The sequence below is a fragment of the Drosophila sulfurigaster genome, chromosome 3, assembly GCF_023558435.1.
Source record: "Drosophila sulfurigaster albostrigata strain 15112-1811.04 chromosome 3, ASM2355843v2, whole genome shotgun sequence".
Taxonomy (NCBI): Eukaryota; Metazoa; Arthropoda; class Insecta; order Diptera; family Drosophilidae; genus Drosophila; species Drosophila sulfurigaster.
The window spans coordinates 2,210,110-2,223,114 of NC_084883.1; the positions used below are offsets into that span (position 1 = coordinate 2,210,110).

Below are 13,005 nucleotides of genomic sequence, written 5' to 3' on the forward strand. Positions count from 1 at the left end.
AAAGTAAGTACCAACCAAATCCCAATCAATCTCAATCCCAATAATACAGCTCCAACTACGGGTATATAATTTTATTGATGGCTTTCGTAACATTAACAAAAACTATATCTAATTTAGAAATTCATATCTCATTGTTTTATATAGTATATAACATACATAATAGGTATGTATATATGTACACGGGTTTATTTATAAACAATTTCCTGATGATCGATTATTTAATCACTAACTCGTGCGTACACCACAGCTGTGCGGGAAGGCGCATAGATTTGAATGAAATTTGAGCGACCAGCGTGCCCCCAAGGATCGGAGTGATGCTTGCAGTTCATATCAATGCGATTGTGGCCACCGAATAAGGGATCGTCTGACGAGAGCACTGCCTGGTAGGTACCGGCCCAGTTGGTGCCAACACGATAATCACTGAAGCTTTGCGTTGGATGGAAATTGAAGACAAACACAAGTCCACCACGCTCAAAGGCGATGGTCTTGTCACCCTCGTGCTTCCAGCTGACGTAGGCGGAGCCAGAGTGTAGCCAGCCATAGCGCTCCTCTGTTTCATTCATGGCACGATCAAACTCATTCAGATACTTGTACTTCAACAGTGGATCATCCACCAGATTCCACTGGCGACGAGCATAATGATACGAGTCGTTGTTGCCAACGCGTGGAAAATCAAGCCACTCGGGATGTCCGAATTCGTTGCCCATGAAATTGAGATACGCTTCGCCACCCAGCGCATGTGTGATGAGCCGTATCATCTTGTGCAGCGCCAAGCCACGATCAATGATCAAGCTCGAATCGGAGAGCGTAGACATGTGCGTGTACATCTCCTTGTCCATCAGCCAAAAGGCAATAGTCTTGTCACCGACAAGTGCCTGGTCATGTGATTCGGCATAGGCCACAGTGTTCTCCTTCCAGCGACGATTGGTGAGCGTGTGCACCACATTGCCCATATCCCACTGGTCGTCACTCTGCTCCTTCAACAACTCAATCCATTTATCCGGTATGGCCATACCGAGGCGATAGTCAAAGCCAATACCGCCCTCTGGCACTGGACGACACAAGGTTGGCATACCAGAGACATCCTGCAAAAGTTAAGTTAATGGCTTAAAAAGATCAACTGAAAATAACCTTCCAAAATACCTCTGCAATGGTTATGACTTCAGGATCCAGCTTGTGCAACATATAATTGGCTAGACCCAGATAGTTCAGAGAGTCCGTGTCGACATTGAGACCAAAATACTCGTTGTAGTCGCCACTGAATCCTTCACCAATGCCTCGCGAATGATAGAGCATAGATGTGACGCCATCGAAGCGATAGCCATCAAAATTATACTCGTCGTGCCACCAACGCAAATTGGAGAGCAGAAAACGTAGTACTTCGTGCTCCGTGTAGTTGAATAGGCGACTGTCCCACAGGGAATGCTCTCCACGAGCGCCGTCGTGGAAGAAACAGCTGTTGGTGCCATCAAACTGATTAAGACCATCTTGGACATTTTTGGAGGCATGGGAATGCACCACATCGAGCAGCACATACAATCCCTGGGCATGGGCCACATCAATCATGCGTTTCAGTTGCTCTGGATTACCATAGCGACTGGATGCAGCAAAGAAACTGGTCACTTGATAGCCAAAGCTGGCATAGTAGGCATGCTCCATAATGGCCATCACCTGGATGCAGTTGTAGCCCTGCCGTTTGATGCGTGGCACAATGCGATCGGCAAACTCATCGTAGCTGCCCACACGAGGCTCTTGCGAAGCAATGCCCACATGGCATTCGTAGATCCTGAGAGACTTGGGCCTGGCTGGACGGCCATGCTGACGCTGATAGCGTTCGCCGGCCGGCGGCTGCCAAACATATTGCTTATAGTTGACGCCTTGATTCGCCTCCTTGGGTGGTTGCACCACATATTTGGCCCAGGGTGACAGACGATCCAGCAGCTGACCGTGTTGGTTGCGTATAATCACCTTAATCTCGCTCAGATGCTTGATGGGGGGACTGCCATCTGGATTGGCAGGCAAATGCAGTTCCCACTTGCCAAAAGGCAGTTTCTTGAACGGATGCGATTCCCAATGCCAATTGTCTGTAAATGGAATTCAAAAAAATGTTTCTTGAATAACGTCCATAGTATCGATAATGCTGATATCGATGAAAATCGATGCGATTGTGAAAATATTTATTCAATTGGGTGGGTACTCACTAAAATCCCCAGTCAAATAAACGTCTCTTGCTCCCGGCGCCCATTCGCGTGCAATCACCGAATTGTCCGGCTGAAAGTGCAGGCCATAGTAATTGTAGCCCTGGGTGAATTCATCTATGCCGCCCTCGCATTGATCAATCTTGTTAATCCAATCCTTAAGAACGCCATGTCTGCGAACAGTTGTTGTGTATACAAAGCAAACACGGAAATCAAAATTGAGAAATCAAGGCCAAGGCGAATGGCGAATAGATTGCGTCGCGGCGGTTGCTCCAAATGTTCAGCGAAAACCGAAACGTAACGAACTCACGCAGCTAGCACAGAAGTACAAGTAATTTAGACACTAATAACCTTCATCTGACATTGAGCGACGCAGTTTTTCCAACTGCACCTGGTGTCAGTGCCAAGCCCGTTGATTTCGATTATGATGACAACAAACACTGCCAAAGCTCGAAGTTCGTATGCACTTTTCGATACTAGTATCATCATCTTGCTTATCAGCCGGTGCCAACAACTTCGGATTACATGACGCGAACAATTCACCAGCCGCAGATGCATATGGTTCTTATAGTAAGTTTTCACTTACCGGCGGCGTATCTCACGCTCAAAGGGTTTTAGGTAGCCATCCAATTCGAACAGCTTATCGATGTCCTTAACCTCCACCTGCATTGCATCGCCCATGTCGCAAGCCGCTATGAAATGAATCTATACCAGAAATTAACTCAACTCAAGGAAAAGAACAACTCGCGCACCCGCCGGCGCTGCTTGCAAATTGACAACTGCCATGTATAGCGAGTGCGAGGCCCAACACAAAAGCTCTGAGTGTGAGCTTTTTTGTTTGCAGGCGGCGTCCGCATGAAGCAACAGCTGTTCATGCTGCTTCTTCGCTATTGTGTTTTGTTGCGCTTATTCGCGCATATAAACAACAACATAGCAATAAATGACATATTTTCACTGATAACGAAAAACACATATGTGTGTGTGTATTTGGGAATGCCATATTTGTATGTTAATTGGCTATGGCTATTTATTGTTGACATCACTGAACCGGCGCCATAGATTTACTTGTAACTTTATTATGTAAAGGTTGAAAAGAATATTCCATTTGATAGATTAAAAACGATCGATCGACCTATGACAACCTATGCATGTCCGCATTTTGTTCTAATAAAGTCGCTCCAAAGCTTTTGCTGCGATTGTATTTTATGATTAGTCGTGTTTAATTCCACTCATAAAAAGCAACAATATAAAGATGTTTACAAGGCTTCAAAATGTTTAAGTAGTCAGATTTCTACTGCTGTTTTCATTAAGATTTTAAAAATATACACATACTTACACATTAAACATTCTTATTTTATTTTATATTTACTCATTTTATAAAAGAAAATTGTAAACATTTGTAGTTTACAAAAGAATAAAATATTCAAATTCCTATGCTTTTTAAGGCGGCTTTTTTTATTCTATGTCAATAAAGATTGATTTATCTATATATTGTTTCTATCCCTTCAATTTGATATATTAAATTAAACATACTATTTAAAAATAGGATCATGTATATAAGAGTATATTTTGAATTCACTTTGAAATAAAGGAAATTTATATTTGAAAACATCGATAATTACTATTAACGTTTTTGAAATTTTTTAACATCGATTTTTCGCAGCTAACCTCGAAGAAACGTTTGGTTGCTGATAGCAGTGGGAATATCGAAAAAATACCGCATTAAACATTTGGCCACTTTTAGTAATTCTATTTTGCTATATTTATATTTTTTATTATTTTAAAAATCTTCAATACTTACACTAAAAACAAAATAAATGAAACACCAGATTTTTTTGTGACACCAGTGCAAAAATTTAAAAGTCGGCAACTCTTAAAACTAAGATATCGATACTTTCGATATTAGCCACGATGGGTTGAGTGCTTCTAATCAGCTGTTAGGTCCATCGGCCATTACGGTCAGTCGGTCTTGGCGTCGCGGGTGTGAAGGAACGCGTCTTGTTTTTTAAGTTTAGTTTTAAGTTTATCGCTTTTTACTTAATGCCGGTGTCGCACAAATTAAGCTAGACACAGCTTTAGGCAACGGTGAGTGTGTGCAACAATATGGAATATGCAAATTGCTGTATAATTAACGTTCAATATGAACTCGTGCGCAGGCATTTTGTATATTTTCAATACGTTTACTACACACACAACAACAAACAAAAAAGGATAAAATGGGTCGCAGTCGCAGTCCCGCTTCACCCGCACACAGACGAAGGGAAAAGGAACGCTCCGAGCGCAAAAAGAGACGCGAACGACGCTCAAGAGAAAGAGAAGCCATCGGCGTTGGGAGCAGTAGCAATCGCCGTGACCGGGAACGTGATCGTGAACGTGACAGAAGTCGCAGCCGTGACAGGGATCGTGTGCGAGGACGGCGTTCGAGGTGAATAAGCAAGTGTAGTGTACCAAACCACAAGCGATAAGTATAAAGTACTAACGTTTTATTACTAAATTACATTATCATCAATAGTCTTAAGTTAAAAGCGTGGCCCAATATGTATTGTTAGTCGGAACCAGTTCAATTGAAAAGGCCGGTTAGTAAGTCCGTACATGAACTAGTTCAATGCTGAATTTGCAACCCTGTGTGTGTGTGTTTTGACAGTTCGCTCGCTCGTTCTCCCTTCAGCACATTTATTTGGCAGCCGCTCGTCTAAGTAAAAATTACCACGTGAAGTGAAATTGCCGAATTTCATCACATAGAGCAAACAAACAAATCTACTTAAAAACGAGTGTAAAAAGTTGAGAGCAGCGAGTGCCGTGCATTAGACAGCAGAGAAACCTTACAACAAACAGAACTCAATATTTAAAAAAAATAACACAAAATGGCGCTTCGTGTGCAGTTCGAGAACAATGACGATATCGGCGTCTTCAGCAAATTAACAAACACATATTGTTTGGTTGCCATTGGCGGGTCTGAGACCTTCTACAGCACCTACGAGGCTGAGCTGGCCGAAACCATTCCCGTTATTCACGCCAATATCGGCGGCTGTCGCATTATTGGTCGTCTCACAGTTGGCAATCGCAACGGCCTTTTGGTGCCCCATTCCACCACCGACGAGGAGTTGCAACATTTGCGCAACAGTTTGCCGGATGCAGTCAAAATACAACGTGTCGAAGAGCGTCTGTCCGCCTTGGGCAATGTTATTGCCTGCAACGACTATGTGGCCTTGGTACATCCTGATCTGGATAAAGAGACTGAAGAGATTATAGCCGATGTGCTTAATGTGGAGGTCTTTCGTCAGACCATTGCCGATAACACACTGGTTGGTTCATACACAGTGCTGAGCAATCAGGGCGGCATGGTGCATCCCAAGACAAGCATTCAGGACCAGGATGAGCTCTCATCGTTGCTGCAAGTGCCGCTAGTTGCCGGCACAGTGAATCGGGGAAGCGAAGTTTTGGCTGCCGGTATGGTTGTCAACGACTGGATCTCGTTTGTGGGCATGAATACAACAGCCACTGAGATTTCTGTGATCGAGAGCGTGTTCAAATTAAATCAGGCACAGCCAGCGACAGTGACAACAAAATTGCGTGCAGCGCTCATCGAGGAAATGTCCTAAGCACACATACACACATATTTAATAAGAAATTCATCATTGTTGTTATCTTTTGTAAACTGTCAGACGAAATACAAGGCAACCACAAATTCGAAACTGGTTCTATATCATTTAGGTCTTTCCTCTCTTTCTTAGATATAAAAAAGGTGTCACGTTTCATAATTAAATGCTCAAATTCTGCACAAAATTTGGTCCAAGGTCATTTTGCATTTTAATTTGAATGCAATCAACTCAGTCCTCTTGCACTTCAACTTCAACAACAAGAAAACAATGCTCATTATTCCGCAGATCCCGTTCCCGAGGTGCAACTGGCAGCAGTTCCGGGCCATCAACATCCCGTCGCGCCACACGCAACAATTCAGCGGCAGCAGCTGCAGCAGAACGTCCGCAAATCAATGAGGCAGACCTGGAAGGAAAATCACCCGAGGAGGTTGAGATGCTCAAGACAATGGGTTTCTGCACATTTGACAGCACCAAGAACAAGAAAGTCGAGGGCAACGATGTTGGCGAGGTGCATGTGATCCTCAAGCGCAAGTATCGTCAGTATATGAATCGCAAGGGTGGCTTCAATCGGCCGCTCGACTTTGTCGCATAGCCGGCGGCAACTAGTTTTTTTTATATACATTTCTATACTACTGCTACATTTTTTCACGTTGCCACCACGAGAATAAGCAACGTACCTGCAATTTTATGCAATAGACCGGTTTACAAAATTTATTTTAATTTGCCACACAAAATTTCCACCACACACAAACCAAGCAACAATTCAAATACCTCAACATATTACAACTTATAGTTATTTAGTAGTTTAAGCGAACTTGCGTTGTTTTAAAATTAGCTTTTGCGCGCCTTCTCAATACAAAAGTTAATTTTACAACAATGGCAACACGAACAACATCAATCAACCAACCAATTAACCAACACAAAACCCCCTCAAAAAACAAGTGTCACTGAAAGCTCAATGCAAAATGCCCTAAAAATTACCAATGATCGCGGACCTACAATTTTGTGGTAACACTAGTTGCTCGATCGGCCGCCATATTTTATTTCGAACCGTTTGACTTTGGCTTTCAGTTGCATTTGCTGCAACGATAAAAATGCACACGATTAATGCTTTTTAAATATTTAAAGTAATTACAATTGTTTTTTGTTGTCACGAAAACGCTTACGCATAATACATACACTGTGTAAGCATTTGGCGTTGTTTGCAAATCTAAATCCCGCATACGAATTAACTGCAAATTCAAAATTCCCACACAGTCACATACACACATCCACAATTACTTAAAGTATTTGAAAACATACAAACACACAAAATACACAATCATCCCCCATCCCCAGTAATCCTTTCCCAAGAACTTCCTCCATACGCTGCAATAGTACAATTTTTACAACCAAACAAATATATATCAAATATATATTTTATATATAGAAATTTATTTATACACACACAACCAAGTACCTACAAACCCTTAAAAATCCCTACCGTTAAACCGAACTTAACAATAGCCAATAGCCATTTGTTTAAAATGTTATTTGTTGTAACGTTTATTTTTTACACACATCATATATTTACTGAAGAAAGAGACCAAAACAGTTAATTCATTACTCACAAGTGCCAAGTGAATAATAGCAACAAAACAAATCAGCAACAAGGCAAATCGATGAAATAATTTTTCGATGTGCAAATGAGACGCAAATGAGATAAATGTAATATTTTATACTTTTTATACTAATTAACCTAACCAAACAGACAGTGTATTATTCGCTCTCGCAATAGTTTTTAATATTTTGGCAATGATAATAATCAACTTATAAAACATGAACAATTCGGCAAACATACACACACATATATATATATAATTTCTTTGTAGTTTTTAATACAACGAAATTGCAGGGACTTATCATATTCAATAAATGCTATTTCAATAAAACTCTGAAGACACAAATAAATGTATAGAACTAAATAATTTGATTGATTTCGACATTATTTCTAAGATTCAACCAAATATGTAAATTCATTAAAAACAAAAATCTTTGAAATTGAAATTTCATATTTGTTTTATTTCAATTGTCTTTGGATATACGGGTTCTTTTATAGCACACCAACTGATTTGTCGTAAACATCAATTATATAATCTTCGATTATTGCTGACAAGAATACAACGATCATAAACAACATAATGCTTATTAAGTATTATTTTTTAATGAGGAAAGTGGTTTACCGACTCAGCAGCGGAGAACAGAAACATACATAATCAAAGAGGTATGCAGACTTTTAAGCTGTTCATACAAGGTTCGATGGAGATAATTGATAATTAGTTTAAAATGATTGGCCGACGGCAAAATAATTCTTCAATGAATGATATTTCACGAATAATGGCATCAAACAACAGAGGTGTTTAAATGCTGAAATTGTCCTTAAATAATACTACAAGGTTAATAAATTAAACAACTATCTTTCAACAAATTTATTTTCAATATGGGCAAATCTGTTTTTTTTGTGATTAAAAAAACTTGTGGGGTACAAAAAAAAATGTATGACGAAGGTCAGTTCCTGAATCTGGATAATTTGGTAGCAGATAAAGTGATGACTGCAATATAAAAAGGTCAGTAAAATAAAGACATTTATATATTTTAACTATTTTATATTTATTTGCTTGAAAAAGTAAATTTTTATTGTAAAAACTAGTTGTGGGTTTGAGTATTATATCGCCCAAAGTCACGTAGCTAATCATACATGGTACATTTATATAACTATATCGAAATTATACGCCACTTATAGGGGAAGTTATGCTTTATTGAATTACATTTTAGTTATTTTTGTTTAATTTGTAAGTAATTAATTCATTATTGTAGTTTTCTAGCTCGTTGCACCTTTTTTCATGTTTTTTTATTTTCTTCACCTCAAGAATGGTATTTGGTCAATTTTTTGTTATATTTCTTATACACATTTTAAATGCAATAATTGCACTCGTTTTAATAACGAAAGACACACTTCGAATATTGGTTGCTATTTTATTGAAATAATCTTCAAAGAGAAAGTTTATTAATTGCAAGAATCAAAGTGAACACAAATAAATGATAGAAATTGACTTGCAAATTATTAAGTATACGATTAAATATTAATTTAGTTTAGCTTTTATTATTACTGTTATGAAATACATGAGGTGCAAGGACGCGATTGGCATAATCTTAACGACTGCTATGGCTAAAATCAAATTTTATTTTAAATTTGCCGCAACAGCTGGGGAAACAATTTCAAATGCAGAAATCGATAGCATGGAAACAATTCATTTAGTATTATATATTTGTTTGTGCGTTGTGCGTTCGAATAATAAACAATTAAAGACGAGCACAGCGTCGTCTGTTCCGCTGTTCGTAATACATCCAACAAATCGCAGTTGCTGTTTTGTTGATAAAGGTTTAAGTTTTTTAAATGTATAATATTATGTTAGTCTTTTGTGTTGCAACTTCTCGTCGTTTGAGGAAAGACGCAATCTCTTTAATCCGCTTTGCGTGGTTTACGCTTGCGAACTTGCTCTGTGCTTGGTTTATCGGCAACTTCGGGCGCGTCATCAGCGGCTCTACTGTTGATCTTCTCAGACTTCTTTTCGGCCTGAACTTTATCGCCAGTTTCCTCCTTGGTTTCTTGCTCCTCTTCATCTTCCTCCTCCTGATCCTCCTCGGCGTCATCGTCACTGTTGCCATCTTCTTCCTCGGCCGCATTGTCGTCCTCATCGTCTTCGATTTCCTCAGTGGCCAAGTCTTCAACCCCCTTGGCCAGATTATCCTGAGATTCGGAGAAGCTTTGACGAGGCGATTTCTTTGGTGGGTACACAAAGTCCACAATGCAGACAAGCATTAAACCCAAGGCAGCTCCCACAAAGATTGTGGCGATGGCAAAAAGAGCATACGATCCCCAGGTGGGCAGTCCATATTCCTCTTGAAGCCGAGCGTTGAAATCCTTAAAGAGTTTTTGTGTTGTCTATTAGTATACACACAAACAAAAACAATTATACATATTGCACACACACACGGAAGCTTAATCTGTACTCAAATTAACGATTGACTGGCTGAAAATAAGCTTAAGATCAGTGTGCACCGATCAGACATATTCTGACTTCTTTGCCCCCAAACCAGATAAGCTTCCGCATGCGTTCATTGAACTAAATACTACAAAAGTCATTTGAAGCAAAAACGTAAACAAGGAAAATGGACGCACCTTTAGAGTGTGAGACAGTTTAAAGAAATAGGACAACAGGGACATATGAATGGTGTCGGGCTTCTTCCACGACGACAATGGCTCAATGGCTTGCCACGACTTCTTCTTGAGGAAATACAAGAGAGCCTCGGCATCGCGGGCTCCGCGATATTGACGGAATTCGCCATCCTTGACGCTGCAAGAGGAGAGGATTAAAAAATAAATTAGGAACTAGGAATTTGTAATTGAAAAACTTACTGATAAATGGTAGGCAAAGCGGTAACAAAGAAACGTCCACTGAGTGAAGGCGAAGTGGTTACATCGATTTTGGCCACATTTACATTGACATCCTTAGCTGTGTTTGCATAACGTTCCCAGACTGGCGCCAGATTCTTGCAGGCGGGACACCAGGGCGCAAAGCTGCAAAATAGATTTACCAGTATGAAATTGAAACAAACGAGGTTAAATACGGTTAAGAAATGGGTTAAGTTGAGCTATTTCAATTAAAAACAGCTGTGAAAATATAAGAGTGACTCAGGCATTAGTGACAATCACCAATAAAGAACGTGCAACGCAACATTCCACAGAACCAGTAACAACTCCCGTTATTTTGTTGTAGCTGGCTTTTGTTGCAGCTTTATGCCGGCTACACCCAAAACTACGCACAAACTGCGTCTGCGTTGTATTTCACCTATGTTTGCTAGTTTTATTCTTGCCACTTACAATTCAATCATCCATTCGCCATTTAGCATAAGTTGCCAGTTATCCTCATCCAACTCAATAAGTTTTCCATCTGGCTTTGAAGCTTTTGCGGCCGCTGTCGACGCCGTTGCCGACTGCGCAGCCAAAAGCGTGACGATGACACATGACGCGGCCAAAATTTGTAAATAACTTCGCATTTTTTTTTAAATCTGTTTACGTGTCTGTGTGAGTTGGTTATCACGTATATAATTTAAATTTGCTTTTTGTTTAAATGCTCTTGCTTTTTTCCTTGCTAGCTCAATTTTTTTTTTGTTTAAAACGATGTAAAATTGCGGACTCAGGACTGTCCGGCTAGAACAAATCACTAACTGATAGAGATGAAAAAATGTCAATGATACTATCTATCGATGTATCAATATTTTAATCGATTTTTTATAGCAACATCATTCACTTTAAGGTTGCCGGAATTTATTTTTCTGGATGTATCGACATAATAATTCTACACTATAAAATACAAGTTTAAAAAATATTTGTTTTTTTGTTAACTAAAATATTTTTAAATTTATACTTAGTATAAAGGTAAATCTACCAGTATATATATATAATATTAGCGCGAATGTTCTATAACGTGATAATAACGAAATAAATTAATAAACTAAGACTCCACTGTCATTTTTTTCATATATCAATAAACATGTTTGCGTAAATTTGAAATTAACATAAATCTAATTGCATATTCATGTATTTGTAGAATAATAGTTGTTAAATTCGAGGTTACAATAGTTTCACAAAGGCGTTTGTATAAAATATTACAAAATACCAGAAGTATTTTTCCGAAATAAAATCATCGATACATTGTTAGTGACTATGACATTTTTCTACCTCTGGCCAGTCTGTATATCCGATAAGAATCCAATAAAAACAAAGAAAAAAGGAAATATCAAGTTGGACACAATAAACAATATAAATTAATCAATCCTAATTGTCGACAAATTTGCCCAAAACTCCGCATGCATTGATTGCGACATCATGGCTAACAATTATCTGCAACCAGTGAACAATCATTTTGACATTGAAAACCTTACGGATGTGGATGACGATTTATTTCTGAAAAATACACGAACGAAACCACAGCGTAGTACGAATCCATTTGATAACGATGATGACGACGTATCCACATCGTCATCAATTGCTGCACAACGACAAGCCTACGCTGAGAAGCGCAGGGAAATCGAGCAGCGCACTCTGGACTCGACCCAGAAGAGTTTGGGTAAGCTGTTTTTAAAATCATCTATTTCGGGGGCGTATCTAATTATTAATTTTTTTTATAGGTTTGCTCTACGAAACCGAAGAAGTGGGCAAGGCGACGGCTGTGGAGTTGGCCAGACAAAGGGAGCAATTGGAAAAGACCTCGAATCAATTGGATGAAATTAATGCGACTTTGAGATTTAGTCAGCGCCATTTAAATGGACTGAAAAGCGTCTTTGGAGGACTCAAGAACTATTTGTCGGGTAACCGAGACCAACCACCGACGGCAACAGGTTCACCCACTGGCAGCAAGGTTTCTCAGGAAACGAACAGCAATATTAATGTAGCTGGTGGTGGATTTGGAGCTGAAGCGGGAGCTGTAGGAGGCTACAAACCAAGAGAAGCTATGTCGCCTACGGAACGCTATGACAATCATCCCGTTAGTCGATTGCGTGACGATTCAAGTGCCGCTCTCCAACGTCAGGCGACTCAGCAACAACGAGCCTCTAATCCTTTCCAGCAGCAGTTGGATTCGAATCTCGGTGAAATGTGTGACAATTTGTCTCGCTTGAAGAACCTAGCTATCGATATGAGTTCAGAGATTGATTCTCAGAACGTATTATTGGATAATATGAACGATAAGGTCGAATGTGTTAATTTCAAAATGGAAAAGCAGAAAAAGGATATTAATCTAATGCTTAAAAAGTGAGCGGAGACTGATGTGGATTTGATGCTGGACCATATTATTATTATCATTATCATTATACGTACATATATAAAATAGCTTATTATATTTTCGATCGTATGTGTGTTTCGCGCCATCATTTCGCATTCCTTGTTAGTTAGTTTACGATTGTGTGCACCAAAAAGATATTTGTACGAGTCATAAATTTGGCAACTGAATATGTCGTTATGCATAGGTGTTCATTTTAAATGAGAAAATAAAAATTTTCATTAATAACAGATTAATATAAATTTCTTAGCTTTATAAATCTAATACTCCAATTGTCGAGGTGAATAAAAATCAACAAAACCCTCAATGCGCCGATATGTA

General features: G+C 39.3%; 5 protein-coding genes across 6 annotated transcripts; 3 read left to right on the forward strand and 2 right to left on the reverse strand.

The window, feature by feature from the left end:
* Positions 1 to 56: 56 nt before the first annotated feature.
* On the reverse strand, positions 57 to 2,983 carry LOC133842036 (1,4-alpha-glucan-branching enzyme). The gene is made up of 4 exons (XM_062274932.1): positions 2,785 to 2,983; positions 2,202 to 2,371; positions 1,144 to 2,084; positions 57 to 1,085 (listed from the first exon to the last, which is right to left on the reverse strand). The coding sequence occupies exons 1-4, from the start codon at positions 2,877 to 2,879 to the stop codon at positions 219 to 221; spliced, it is 2,073 nt and encodes a 690-aa protein (XP_062130916.1). The 5' UTR covers positions 2,880 to 2,983; the 3' UTR covers positions 57 to 218.
* A 1,143-nt stretch (positions 2,984 to 4,126) lies between these two features.
* On the forward strand, positions 4,127 to 7,377 carry LOC133841658 (U4/U6.U5 small nuclear ribonucleoprotein 27 kDa protein). The gene is made up of 3 exons (XM_062274286.1): positions 4,127 to 4,283; positions 4,355 to 4,623; positions 6,086 to 7,377. The coding sequence occupies exons 2-3, from the start codon at positions 4,415 to 4,417 to the stop codon at positions 6,390 to 6,392; spliced, it is 516 nt and encodes a 171-aa protein (XP_062130270.1). The 5' UTR covers positions 4,127 to 4,283; positions 4,355 to 4,414; the 3' UTR covers positions 6,393 to 7,377.
* LOC133841657 (eukaryotic translation initiation factor 6) lies at positions 4,836 to 5,893 on the forward strand. Its single transcript, XM_062274285.1, has one exon. It carries the CDS (start codon positions 5,063 to 5,065, stop codon positions 5,798 to 5,800), a length of 738 nt encoding a protein of 245 aa, XP_062130269.1. The 5' UTR covers positions 4,836 to 5,062; the 3' UTR covers positions 5,801 to 5,893.
* Positions 7,378 to 8,795: 1,418 nt separating the features above from the next.
* On the reverse strand, positions 8,796 to 11,076 carry LOC133841475 (thioredoxin-related transmembrane protein 1). 2 transcript variants are annotated; one of them, XM_062273993.1, is made up of 4 exons: positions 10,725 to 11,076; positions 10,260 to 10,421; positions 10,023 to 10,197; positions 8,796 to 9,785 (listed from the first exon to the last, which is right to left on the reverse strand). In XM_062273993.1, the coding sequence occupies exons 1-4, from the start codon at positions 10,898 to 10,900 to the stop codon at positions 9,303 to 9,305; spliced, it is 996 nt and encodes a 331-aa protein (XP_062129977.1). In that variant the 5' UTR covers positions 10,901 to 11,076; the 3' UTR covers positions 8,796 to 9,302. The 2 variants fall into 2 exon arrangements, with proteins under 2 accessions (XP_062129977.1, XP_062129978.1); XM_062273994.1 differs by having other exon boundaries at positions 8,796 to 9,764; positions 10,725 to 11,074.
* A 428-nt stretch (positions 11,077 to 11,504) lies between these two features.
* LOC133841476 (synaptosomal-associated protein 29) lies at positions 11,505 to 12,912 on the forward strand. Its single transcript, XM_062273995.1, has 2 exons — positions 11,505 to 11,973; positions 12,035 to 12,912. The coding sequence occupies exons 1-2, from the start codon at positions 11,733 to 11,735 to the stop codon at positions 12,658 to 12,660; spliced, it is 867 nt and encodes a 288-aa protein (XP_062129979.1). The 5' UTR covers positions 11,505 to 11,732; the 3' UTR covers positions 12,661 to 12,912.
* The last annotated feature ends 93 nt before the right edge of the window (positions 12,913 to 13,005 follow it).

Bases quoted from the DNA above. Each gene is read 5' to 3' on its own strand.
- LOC133842036 (XM_062274932.1), bottom strand. From the start codon at position 2,879: ATGGGCGATGCAATGCAGGTGGAGGTTAAGGACATCGATAAGCTGTTC. The intron at 2,085-2,201 runs GTGAGTACCCAC...TTCCATTTACAG, and splicing joins TTATTTGACTGGGGATTTTA to ACAATTGGCATTGGGAATCG. The intron at 1,086-1,143 runs GTATTTTGGAAG...TAACTTTTGCAG, and splicing joins AAGTCATAACCATTGCAGAG to GATGTCTCTGGTATGCCAAC.
- LOC133841658 (XM_062274286.1), top strand. From the start codon at position 4,415: ATGGGTCGCAGTCGCAGTCCCGCTTCACCCGCACACAGACGAAGGGAA. The intron at 4,624-6,085 runs GTGAATAAGCAA...ATTATTCCGCAG, and splicing joins GTGCGAGGACGGCGTTCGAG to ATCCCGTTCCCGAGGTGCAA.
- LOC133841657 (XM_062274285.1), top strand. From the start codon at position 5,063: ATGGCGCTTCGTGTGCAGTTCGAGAACAATGACGATATCGGCGTCTTC.
- LOC133841475 (XM_062273993.1), bottom strand. From the start codon at position 10,900: ATGCGAAGTTATTTACAAATTTTGGCCGCGTCATGTGTCATCGTCACG. The intron at 10,422-10,724 runs GTAAGTGGCAAG...TCTATTTTGCAG, and splicing joins GGCGAATGGATGATTGAATT to CTTTGCGCCCTGGTGTCCCG. The intron at 9,786-10,022 runs GTGCGTCCATTT...GTATACTAATAG, and splicing joins AACTGTCTCACACTCTAAAG to ACAACACAAAAACTCTTTAA.
- LOC133841476 (XM_062273995.1), top strand. From the start codon at position 11,733: ATGGCTAACAATTATCTGCAACCAGTGAACAATCATTTTGACATTGAA. The intron at 11,974-12,034 runs GTAAGCTGTTTT...TTTTTTTTATAG, and splicing joins CTCGACCCAGAAGAGTTTGG to GTTTGCTCTACGAAACCGAA.